The sequence below is a fragment of the Solenopsis invicta genome, chromosome 11 (assembly GCF_016802725.1).
Source record: "Solenopsis invicta isolate M01_SB chromosome 11, UNIL_Sinv_3.0, whole genome shotgun sequence".
In the NCBI taxonomy this organism is placed as follows: Eukaryota; Metazoa; Arthropoda; class Insecta; order Hymenoptera; family Formicidae; genus Solenopsis; species Solenopsis invicta.
The window spans coordinates 12,514,003-12,527,187 of record NC_052674.1 but is presented as its reverse complement, the minus strand read 5'-3'; the positions used below and the strand labels follow the sequence as shown (position 1 = coordinate 12,527,187).

At 33.0% G+C, this 13,185-nt stretch overlaps 1 protein-coding gene across 4 annotated transcripts in view; it reads left to right on the top strand.

The window, feature by feature from the left end:
* LOC105204511 (RING finger protein 44) overlaps nucleotides 1–13,185 on the top strand; it is an 81,784-nt gene that overhangs the window by 46,916 nt on the left and 21,683 nt on the right. For 3 of the 4 annotated variants that reach the window (XM_026138279.2, XM_026138278.2, XM_026138277.2), the window contains exon 2: nucleotides 11,896–12,536. The exons of the other annotated variant lie outside the window; for it this stretch is intronic. In XM_026138279.2, coding sequence (XP_025994064.1) covers nucleotides 12,256–12,536 — 281 coding nt within the window. In that variant the 5' untranslated portion in view covers nucleotides 11,896–12,255. The remainder of the gene's footprint in view (nucleotides 1–11,895; nucleotides 12,537–13,185) is intronic. 4 annotated transcript variants of the gene reach the window in all.

Below are 13,185 nucleotides of genomic sequence, written 5' to 3'. Positions count from 1 at the left end.
TAGATTTGTTCATTTTCGTAAAATCCAATTTTGTCATTTAGCTGATAAATGAATAGCTGATAAATTTAGTTATATAAACTGGTTTGGAACCAGGTAGAAAGAAAACCTTAGAACCTTTCAAATGTATCCTTTATTTTCTCGAAGAAAATAAAGGACAAATCTGGTCACCGTATGTTTCATCTCAAACAGATGGAATGTACAAGACATCAAGTTAAACAAAAACGAAGCACTTATATTTTGCTATATTCCATTCTGTATCCCTCTATACTTATGCGTTGTGAAATAATGATTAAATTTTTTACATTCTTTACAATAATTATTTGAAGTGAGTTGTAATTACTCGCTAAAAAAATTGATTCAACCGATATGAAGGTTTCGTTAATATTAACATTAAAAAACTGGAATCATAACAATACAAATATAACATCAAGACACATAACTGCAAGCTAATTATTTTCATTTGTTTCATTTCTTTTTTTTTTTTTTTTTTGGTGGCATAAATACCAAAGTTACCATATATATATTTAATATTGTTTCGTTCATCTCCTTCGTTCGTATGTCATATTTTGTTCAAAGGCATTTATTATGGAACAGACTTTGTCTGTTTAAAGATTGAGTGCTCCGTCTCTTTTCCTCATAGACAATCGAGTTGCTTTATCACGTTGTCAACGTCGAGCGAGCTAGTACGAAGAGATCCGCCTAAAAATACACGACGAACTTACGGTTATCGTCGGGGCCCGCAGACATTTTTCCCTTGTACCCGGGCCCGGCGCCCGCACGAAAGCGGAGAGAGGGCCCCGAGTCCAGACCCGAAAGCAACGGGGCCTGGATATTCCGGTTCACTTAATCGTTTCCTCGGACCTGTGCCCAGGGATCACGGGGCGGCCTGGCGTGGCGCGGCGCGGCGATGCCGCGATGGTTCTCGGCCCAAAAAGGCCCACAAAAAGCGGCGGCGAGCCGAGAAAGGATTCTGAGAGAGATCCTCGCCACGTCGAATAACGCAAACAGAGCGCCGGGCACAACTTCGTTTAAACTATCCGTCAAGAGATGATATTGTTCCGACCAAACTGGAACATGCCTTCATATTACTACCGTTACAAATAGAAGTCCATTTTTAGTTATGATGAATATGGGAATAATTATTTTCGAGTTGAAAATGTTGAAAATAAATGACATTTTGATTGCTCGAAGTTCATGTATAGAATCTAGAATAGAATATAGAACGTAATTTTATTCTTGGAGAAAGATAAAAATGTAATGTATATCGAATTATATCACGTGTGTGTGTATGTGTGTATTACACACTATTGCACACAAAATATGCAATGTTGATTGTATTTATTGTTGGTTTTGTTTACAGTAATTTGATACAAAGTTATAGATGAAACTAATTGGGTTTTAATTAACAATCAATAATAACAATTTTTTAAAACTCAGGGTTTTGTGGTAACTTTTTAAAATAAAAAACTGATTTTGTTTTGGGAATTAGATTTTTTTACTTTTTGATTTTTTTTTGACATAAAATATTTGTTTTTAATTATTTTACTTCAATAGTTTTAAGCTAGTGATACATAGAAAAACTTAATCAGTAAAAGTGTAAGCAATAAAGAAATTAACATTTTTTTTATTTGCCACTGTTTAAGTTATTATCTAAATTGTTGTAATTAGTCAATTTACTTACTGACTGCTTGTGTTTTTTTATATATCACTAGTTCTACATTGAATAATAAAACAAACTAATTTGAGTTAAAAAACATTTATATGACTTTAAAATTATATAATTTTGCTCATATATGTGTGTAGAGTGTCCAGTAATAGTCGCGTTGTCTCTCGTGAGCAGGCTAAATTGAGTAAAAAAGTTCTTTGTCATTTTTTGATTCAATTAATGAAAAATTAATTAATAAAAATCTGTGAATCAGCATGCACCCGTGCGATTCAGTGACAAGAGACAGTCCAATGTTTACACGTGTTCAAATGTCTCCCAGCAACTGTGAACACGTGTAAACGCTGGGTTGTCGTCAAATCGCGCAGACGTACGCTGATTCGCGGATCTTTATTAATTAATTTCTCACTTTATTAATTAATTCCCGCTTGCGGTTTATACAATACACAAGGTATCTCAAAATCCGTAGACACAGCGTGATTCTCTGTATAATGTATGTGCCCATCTCTGCTTATACCGCGTTTGATTCATGCATAATTTAGAGCGTTAACTTTAAATTTTCATTTAAAAAGTACTATTCGGGCTTAATTTGTTGTCCCAGAATTTTTTTTTATCTGTTAGACAACGCTGTATGCATTTCATGTCCGCGAATTCTATGACACCTTGTATATAGCGTTACAGAATGCGTATAGAGAGAATTTTCTCTTAAAAAATGTAAAGTCCTCGTGGTATAACATGGTCATTGAAGAATTTTAGTATTTAATAAAATTTAGTAAATTTTATTAAAATTATAGTAAAGTTCTTCTATGTGTTGTCCCATGATTACTATGATTTCAAGGATAAATTCTAAGAGAAAACTCCATGTATGCACATGCGCGCGCCGCTCATGTGAATTTGTCATAAAATTATATTTTAAAAAAGATAAAAATTGAATGTAATGCATTAGAAAATTATCTTTTATATTGAATTACAATTCGTATTACCAATTGCGGGTCGATGTGCAGCGTAGAATCGCGTCACAATCGGCAACACGAGTACCGTAAATGAATGCGCGTAACACACACAATATGAAAGTCAAATGTGCTATGAAAATGTATCGCTTCGTGTAATATATGCATCCACATCTGCAAACGGAAGCTAGCACAAATAATTTTGTTTTATTGCTTGGAATAACTTTCTTGGAAGATAAGTAACAATAATTAACAATAATTAGTTATCAATTTATTAAAGCTAATCGACTCAAGAATAATAATCCCACTCCAGAGTACAGTGAATTGATTGTTAATTATGTAATCATCTCTTAACTTTGCATTTTTTTTGTTTGGTTTACAATAACATCTATTTATTTTCATTTATTTAAATAGTTTTGCTATTGGTAATTTTTTTTATAATGTGATTAAAGTGTGATTAAAAATGCAATTATTATATATATATATACAGGGTGATTATTAATGAATGTCTCTACTTTTTACCATAGGAGTATGATTTACCGACGGATACGTATTTCTAACATATTATTATATTAGAAATTACAAATGCGTGCTCCTATGGTAAAAAGTGGGTACAATTACCTACCATTAATAATCACTTTGTATGTGTGCGTGCGTGCGTGCGTGCGTGCGTGCGTGCGTGCGTGTATATATATATATATATATATATATATATATACCGTATGTATTTTAAGAGATAAACATTTAAAATATTCTTTAGAAGCGTTTTCGATATTTTTTTGACATATTAGTATCATTTGAGAAATTATGATTATAAAATAATGAGGAGACAAACATATTGACAATAGAATGTTACTATTTTATTTCCAGAAAATGTTAATCAAATGTTACGAAAATGTTAATAAATAACAATTAAAAATTAGATTTAATATGATTAAATATCGTAGATTATAGAGAGAAAAATTATTTTGATTATATTTACATAGAGTAAATTGGCCTAGAAGATATAAACGCGTAGTGTCATTAATTTGTACAGATAAAATTATTGATGAAGCTGTTCTTAATTATACTATTTAATTATTGGATATTTCTAGAATTTCTAGAAAAACGCAATTTTTGCGAAACTTTTATTCAAATATTATATTACTATGATGTATTCTCGCAATTTATATGTACGAAAGAATTTTGAAAGATTGCTGTAATATTTCGTACATTCTTTATTTACTTCATAATAATACGAGGCGTGTGTATACGAGATATATTAGACTACCTGTACGACTCTTTTTCTCGACAATGGAATGGATGGTTGTCGAAAGTTGGGGAAAAATTTTTCAATGCCAAAGCCTACCTGAACTAACAATGGAATTTCGGTCTTTTGGAAACTATTGAAAGCAGAATAAACCTGGGTCAAGTCTGAAATTTTAAGTAGGAACATAAATCAAATTGGACATTGTTGGACAGGTATTTTAAAGCTAAACAATTTTTGTTTAAACTTTTTTTGATATCAGGTTGTTTAATATCAGAAAAAAAAATCTGGAAAGCAGGGATTTGAAACTATGTCCTCTGGAATTAGGGATTTTTTTGGAAATTTTATTACTAGTCCTGAAAATTTTTGAAATTTTACTTTTACATTTAAATTTTATATCTTTCTGACGAAAATATGTCTTACATTTTTTTTATATCTAATAATGGAAAGCATGACAATGCTCCATAAGATGGCTGGAAAATTGTGATTTAATACACCCTATATAAGGAAGAGTATATAGGGAAAAGTTAATCGTATTAGTCAAGATATTTTGTGTTATATTTCTTATTTGACATTAATTTGCATGCAAGTTAATATTGGACATGATTATTTGACGTTTAAAACATTTACTATTATACTGGGTGTCCCGTCAAGACTGTAACAACATGTAGATTTCTGAGATCATTTTGAGTAAAAATACCAAAATATCGGAACTATAATAGTTTTTAAATGAGATATATTTACAATTGGCGAATCAAGAAAGATACCAATTGATGTCGATATTAAAGAGAGTAATTTGCTGATAATTTTCTATATTATTCATGTGTGTACAATACATAGGTAGGCGAAAAGGAACTCCGTTCCTTCCCCATCTAAAAAAAAATAACCCACATTTTAGTTTTTAATTGGAAATTGCTTCACGTGAAAAGTAAAAAATTTATATGGAACAGTACAATTATAGATCTCATCTTACCCTGTAAACAAAGGAGAGTCCTTTTTTCAAGGAAAAACTTATATATTTATTATTTTATCACGGAGAAAAAAATTAAGGTTGCCGTAACAGAATAATAATGTTATTTTTTGCCTATCTATTAGAATTGATAAAAATCATATTCTTTAAAATAAAATAAAACGTTGTGTTTTTAAAATGAAACGTTGTGTTTTTGCTCAATATGTTAAATATAACATATTATGTGTTAAAAACATGTATTAAACAAAGAAACAATGTTTTATTTTTAAAAAAATATGATTTTTACCTGCTATCCATATAAAAGAGTTATAGGATATACCATAATATTTTAAAAGTGACCTAGGTTGCCTTCCAAAATTCACTGCGAATGCTTAAAATTTATAGTCACATATACTACAGATTTTCAGTATTCTGAGTAAATAACAGAATACACCCATAATTTGCCCAATCTTGACAAGCTGATGTTATAATAATCTATATCATCAGATAAGGATAATGTACTACCAGAAATATGATAGAATCTGTTCACTTAGCAGTTAACTGATGGTAGAAACAGAGCAGCTTTACACACAGTTTAGCAGATTGTAAATTAGCAGCAGAAATCTAGCAGAATCTCTCTGTCGCCTATCTGCCATTAGATTAGCTCAAGTTATATCGGACTCTACAGGAAGAATAGGAGTTTAATGCGAACACGATTGCTGCTAATCCGCTGGCATACTATAGAAATTTTGCTGAGTAATGGGATATAAATAATATGCACCAAAAGGATCATAATATAACACATACTTTATTTTAAAATTCTTTGCGAATTGATACTGCTACTATCAATTCTATTACTGCAATGAAACTGAATTCTCAGTGCTGTACCGTGCAACTATAACTTATAGATCTCATAATCATACTATTTGTTCTGCAGACTACGTTAAAGAGATAGTAATAATCCTTTGAGGATAATCTTTGAGATAATCATAAATAAGGGTATTTTAACTGAATTCTTATTTGTTACTTTTGTTATTTTATATTATAAGAATTATGGTTAGAGCTGTATAAATGAGCATATCTAAAGAGCTGTATTTAATGTAATATTAATATAATTTGAATTCACATACATTTCTTTTCCAAACATACTTAGAGAACAATTGTAGCTATTTTTTTTGTGGTCAAATAAAATAACAGATTTATTAAGTGCTACATATATTTGTAAAGGGTGAAACAAGGTCTATAATTGTACTCTTCCATATATCGACTTTCAATTTTTCACGCAAGTTAACTAAATTGAGGGATTTTTCCTCAAAGGAGTTTGTTGTAACAACAAATTTTGTGAGAAAATTTAAAAAGTTTAAGGAAAATATTTATAGGGACAATGAATTAAAAGAAATTTATAATGTTTTTATAATATTTCTATATTGTGTATTTGTAGTATTTTTATTTTCTCAAAAAAATCCGTGATAAATTCAAATTTAGGGGAAAATTGCTTAATTTAGCAATTCTGCATTCCGCACTCTTCGCCGTTCTGCTTAAAAGACAAAACGGGACAGAACGGGATACTTTGTATTGTTTCATCTGGGTTTTCCATTTTTCACATAAAACAATTTTTAATTTGAATCTAAAATTGGTTTTGGGTTAGGTTATAATATTGTTGGCGAGACAAAGAGTGCAGAGGGAGGTACGATGCCCTTCCTCCAACCACACGCGTACTACTGGTACTACTACTACTACACATACGTAACATAGGACTGATAATATAGAAAATTATTAGCAAACATTACTTTCTTCAATATTGACATGATCTGGTACATTTCTCAAACTTTTTTATTAATGAGTTTTCAAGAATATCTGCCAATTGAACCCTTTAAAGGTTACTCAAGGTTATGACCTTGACAGCACATGTCAAAGTCAAGGGGTCACTGTGAATCATTCTATCCTTGTTTAATATTGACGAACAACAAGGATAAGATTATTCGATGTGTTACACAGTATCGCCTGTGTACTTTGTAGTTGGAAAGTATCCCATATCATCACCGTGATATCTTCTAAATGAAATAATTATCTTACCAAAAATTACATCAATCAAATTGGATTTTTTAAGTATTTGTATCGCGCGCAAACTAAGACGTAATCTGGACATTTTTGTGTCTATTTCTTATTATTTATTGCATAATTTTGCTACTAGTTGTCATTTATATTCTGCAAGGGAAAAAATGCTGACGTACGATTTAGGTGACCGGTACGCATTAGGTTACTCTCTTTTATATACTATAATAAGACACATAAATGTTAGGCTATAATAAGACATCACAAAAAGAATAGATGAAATAGGTCATTTTGCGGTTATATTGGCGATTCATTATTTATTCAAACCTGAACTGCAGTGACACAGTGATTTTTCGAGTAATGAAATCGACCGCGACACAGGATTAACTAATACACGTGGGAAACGTAATAGCGATTCGAAACATAAACTAAATGATGTTATTACAGAAGTGGTGAACATTGTACGTATCATCAAAACATAGAATGTGTAATAATATTGCTGCCAATTGCGGGCCGTAAACTGCCGGACTTAAAATACCCTTAACGTTTCATTTTGTATTCATTCTCGTTCTTGCTGGAGTACCTCGCACTTGCGAAAATTACGGAAATCAATTATGCATATGGTATTCGAATCGAACGTAATTCTGGTCAGGGGACTCGTTTATCCTTCCCATTTCTCTCTCCTATCTGACGCCGTCGTCGCCCTCCTCGCTTGTACCATTACGTTAATCGCTAAAATGCATCCTTGTGCGCTTTTTGCTCACCGCATGGAACTGTCTGTCTTTTTTGCTGCATGGAACTATTTCTATTCCTTTCGCTTACGTAGATTATAGTTTACATCGCCCAAGTAGCAATAAACATCGCTCGCACCTTCACGGATGGTGGAAACTTTCCTTCCATTTGTTTTCCCCTGCGCTTCGACCTATCGACTGTATGCATTATTTGTAAGTGTCTCTCCCTTGTTGTATTAACGACTGATTGTACCTCGATTCATTATGTAAATATCGCGATCGATAAGAGAGGGTAGCGCAAAAGCGTATATACTTGTACGATTTTTCCTTCTCTTGTTGTGCCTCTGCTTACCTAGGACTTGGATGTCTAAACGCGCGCCTTGCGTGCCGGCGAGCTGTTGAAAAGGAGCGTTTATTTTGATGTTCGTTAATTTACAAAACTGATATTTCTCTATAAATGTCGATACACGTTTTGCGAGGGAAATCCTTGAGAAACATGAAGTCAAAGCGTGCGAGGGACTTTAATACGGATGCAACGTTTCATTGTTGCAACGGTTGCTGACACATTGCAGCAACTTGTGATAAGATAGTCGATTACGATTCTTTATTCATTTTCGTTTCTTAATTTTTCTATAACCTTAACTCTCAAAAATTTACTGTCTTACAAACTGATGAATGGTGCTGAAATATTGTGAATACTTACAGTATTGGTAATGACTAAATGAATACTTTAATAGCATTAGGAATAGCAGGAATAGGTATATTAATAGAAGTTACTTCGTAAAACTTATTTATAATTCACGGCATGATAAAGAAGCTTTACTGCTTCTGATAGTGCTAATTCTCTTTTATTCGATTTCTATCAATTGAGTACATGACGACTTATTTGGAATATTTAGTGAAAAATCAATTTTAACCTTACACATGCAACATCTTTATCTATAGCTGAGAAATAAGAAGAAAAGAGAGAAGAGAAGCAACAAATTCTCAATATACGCTACTACTCAAAAGTTTCAATACATTTAAAATTTTCTTTTACATGAAATTAAAAATTTCGGTAAAAAAATTGTAAAGAAGTTTTCAAAGTTGTATTTTAGAGAGAAAAGATAGAGCTTGAAATCTGTCTTTTAATTTTACCTCTGCAATATTTGTTCTTAAATTATATAAAATTGAAAATTGACAAAAAATTATTTTGAAACAGACTTTCTAAGCTTTAAAATGCTTTTTTAAAAAAATTCAGTGCTACAATATCGAACTTCTCATGTAAAAACTATCTTATTAAAAATTATTTTTTATAAAATAAATTTTAACTTTGAAACTAAAGAGTTTACATAAAAAAAAGAGAGAAAAAATGTTTGCCATAATGTGCTTGATTTACATGAATTTTTTAAAATCTTTTTAAAAGTTTTATATTTAACTTTCCGTAAGATGTGAGAAAATCTCAAACGTACTGAAACGTTTGAGAGATAGTGTATACTGCAAATAAAATTAGCAGACGACTTATAAGTGGTCATAATTCCTTTCAAGATGTCGTCCACTAACAATGTGTCCTGCATTATTTAAAATGACAATATGTCTTTTGAAAATCGCCTCGTGAAAAATTGTTGCTCATCAAAGTGCCTTTGCATGCTGCTCGAATTTCATGGATTTTCAGGTTACCTTGTTTTGCGCTGTGCACAAAGTAAATGACATTAACCGTTAAAGAAAGTTGCTATCGAAGAAGAATCTGCAAGCGCTATTTACGACGTGCGCGACATTTTCGAAAATTAGCGGCATAAATATTCGCATTACATGACTTTGCTAACGTTCCGTTCAGCTTATTGAATCTGATTTACATGTAGCACTAAGTCGCTCCTTTTCACGAGTGCCTTATCGCGATATTTCAGTGTTGGTAAAAATATACGATCTCGTGTGTAACAGCCAAATTGTTATGTTTCTCGAATATCTGCTGGAATGATATCTGTTCATACGTGGTACTTTTATTATGTAACAATTGAAACTGCTTGTAATACACTGAGAGAAAAATATTTGATATTTGACTATAATTGAATATACAGGGTGATTCTTAATGGTTGTATCCACTTTTTAAAAAAATTTAGTGCTACAATATCGAACTTCTCATGTAAAGACTATCTTATTAAAAATTATTTTTTAAAAAATAAATTTTAACTTTGAAACTAGAGTTTACAGAAAAAAAGAGAAAAAATGTTTGCCATAATGTACTTGATTTGCATGAATTTTAAAAAAATTTTTAAAAGTTTTATATTTAACTTTTCGTAAGATGTGAGAAAATCTCAAACGTGCTGAAACGTTTGAGAGATAGTGTATACTGCAAATAAAATTAGCAGACGACTTATAAACGCTATAGGAGCATGACTTTTACGGCGCATTTGTAATTTCTAAGATTAGAAATACAAATGCGTCGGTAAGTCATGCTCCTATGATAAAAAGTGGGTACAACCATTAAGAATCACCCCGTATAAATAAAACATTTATTTAATTTTTATAGTTATTACTACTAGAATGTCAGTAATAATAACATATAGTGGGTGTTACAGTGTGTTACACTGACAAGAAAATGATTGCAATTACCAATTTAAATATAATTGGCCAAAAATGATTATAAATTATGATCAAATATTTTTTGTGTACAACAGATTAAGCCTCGTATCGCTTATACTTTTTGCATTTAGAATCTTTCTCTTTTTTTAATATTGAAATGTATGTTTATCTCGTTTAAAGTACAAACATTTTTGAAGACTTCAAGCAACTCGAACAAATTTAATGTATATTATTATAATATTATAAACATTACAACAGTAATAACTGTAAAATGATAGTCCTAATTATAATTTAACAATCAATTATAATCACAAATAATTTTCTCTTTTATAATCAATGTAATCCCAATATATAATTTTAATAATTGTGTACATTTTTTAATCAATGTCCAACGATGTATCATAAAAGTAAAGACAATATCGACTTTTGCTTAAAATTGCGATTGAGTTTTGTGTTTAAAACAGAGATGTGTATATAATTTCATAAGACTGTTTAAACTCTTGAGAAATACAGATCGAGGCAACTTTGTGTTTAAATATACACTGAAAGAAAATAAGTAAATTGCAATTACTATGATACATAGTCATTTTTGGTGTCAATTATACATTTAGTTGTTTTAACTATGTAAACTGTAGTTTTTAGTTTATTACTACGCAAATAGTAAGCGAATGATGACAAAATAATTGTATTCACTATAATTATGATTGTTACATAGAAATGTTAATTTTATTTTTACCGTTCATATCTTGATATTTTACTATATTAATATAATTCAAATATATTAATATAGTAAAATATTAAGATTATTCATAATTTATAGTACATTCTTTTTTATAACTGACAGTATTACAAACATAAAGTTATTATTACTAACATTATAGCAATAATGACTATAAAAATGGAGCTCTTAACCATAATCATTTTACCACGCAATTATCACAAATATCAAACACTTTTTCTCACAATCAGTGTATTTAGATATAAATGCAGTTATCAAGAAACGTGCGTGATATCGCATATATAAGATACACATATTTTTAACAACACTGTCCGCGACATGAGGCAAGCGAGAGAAGACTGAGGATTTAGCAGAGATTAAGAGCAATATTTAGGAAAAGGTCATCCATGAATTACGAGCATACAGCACGTGTTGTAGACGTCGAGGAACGCATCCGATTTAGTTATCAGTCGATTACACAAGTCGTTTACTTTGACAATCGATAGCCGCATTTTAAAACGCTCTTAGAGGAAACGTACTTCCCGACAATGCTTTTGGATAAGCGTAACATACGTTTCTCTCTCCGCGGCATATACATGTTTGCTTCTGGCTCGATTGATTACTTGACGCGGATATTTAATTTGTTCTCGCGACGTTGAGAATTGATTTAATTCTCATTGAAATCGGAGATAAAGCGCTAGGGGGTCTCTGTCGAGTCCAGTCGAACCGTCATCGACCGTTACTAGTAATCGACGATTACTTTCTTTCTAAGCTCTCTTCAGGAAATAAACACGACACGATCGAACGAGTTTCCATGGCGAAAAATATCCAAGTGTCGCGAGGCGCGGTATCGGTGGTACGCGACCAACTCGGACGTTCCCTCGACGCGTTTTGTCTCGCGTTTCGAAATGTCAAGTCGGGGGGAGGGGTTAGAGAGACCGAGAGAAAAAAGAGAGAGAGAAATCTGCCACATCCGTTCAGGATCCTCCCCGACCAGGTAACATTTAAATACCCTCGCCAGGTTCTTCTCGGTGCACGTCGATCGGTTCAACCAGTGATCTGGTGAGAGAGGCGAGAAGAGACAGCCGGCTGGCTGCGCCCAGCGTCGCCCAGCGTCGCGCGCGCATACCGAGAAGAGGCCTCCTTGTGTCAAGCGTGAGGACGAGGACGACGACGACGACGACGACGACGACGACGGCAACAGCGACGGCGAGGAGGAGGAGAAGGAGAAGGGGGAGGAAGGGGAATACCGCCGGAGAGAGCAAGTGACAAAAAGGATAGGGTGAGGCAAGCAGAGAGAAAGAGAGAGAGAGGGGGAGGAGAGAGAGAGATAGAGAGCGAAAGAGAGACACGAGCGAAAGGAAAGAGGGACAGACGGAGGATGAATGGCCCCGGGAGTCATCAGCACCGCAGCTTGGGCATGCAGGGACGTTACAGAGCCGTGGTGGCCAATGGCGCCCCGTCGGGGCCGCACGCGCGCGCCCCCGCGTCCTCTCATCCCCGCAACGGCGGATGGCACCCCCATGGTCTGCATCAGCAACAGCAGCAGCAGCACCAGCCTCAGCAGCAGCAGCAGCAACAGCAACAGCAGCAGCAGCAGCAATTCACCGCCGGCAGCAAGGAATACCCGTACCGGCAGTGCCCACCACGATATCACAATGGGTATATTAACGAACCCGTGCAATTGCGCTCTGCCACTGCGCTCTCGTGAATATACGCGAATTCTCGCGGCGTGCACGTTTCAAGTACGCTTCTCGAGAGAACGGGGACTCGGGCGATAGTACCGTGACAAGAATATTTTTCTGTAGAGCCGTCGGTAGATCTAATTTTTTTTTTCTTTTTTTGCGGAGACGCTTTTGTTGCGACGAAACGCTTGTGATGACGAGGTAAAACTTCCTTTGATATTGCGTCTTGTTTAAATCTCATCCCCACGTATGTCGATACTTTTTACAGCCTCGATATACAGAACTATAAATATATACATCCAGAGAAAAGTTATGTTTAGATTGAGGAAATCGTTTCTTTAACTTTTTTTTTACGTTGAAATGAGAATATCTAAAAAGAATTATTTAATTTCAAGAAATGACATTATTAGCCTTTTTGAAATAAATAAATTATTTGTTTAATTTAAATAAAGGATTTTTTAATTTAAAAATAATACTAACAGAAATGTAAGAAATAATTTGATTGTTTGGTTTCAAAAATGTACTTTTGTTTATTTAAGGGAAAGATGTGTATTGCACAATCACACTATTTCTTTAATTCTAATAAAAAGAACAATGAAAAAATTTCTTTGTTTCAAACAAATTGT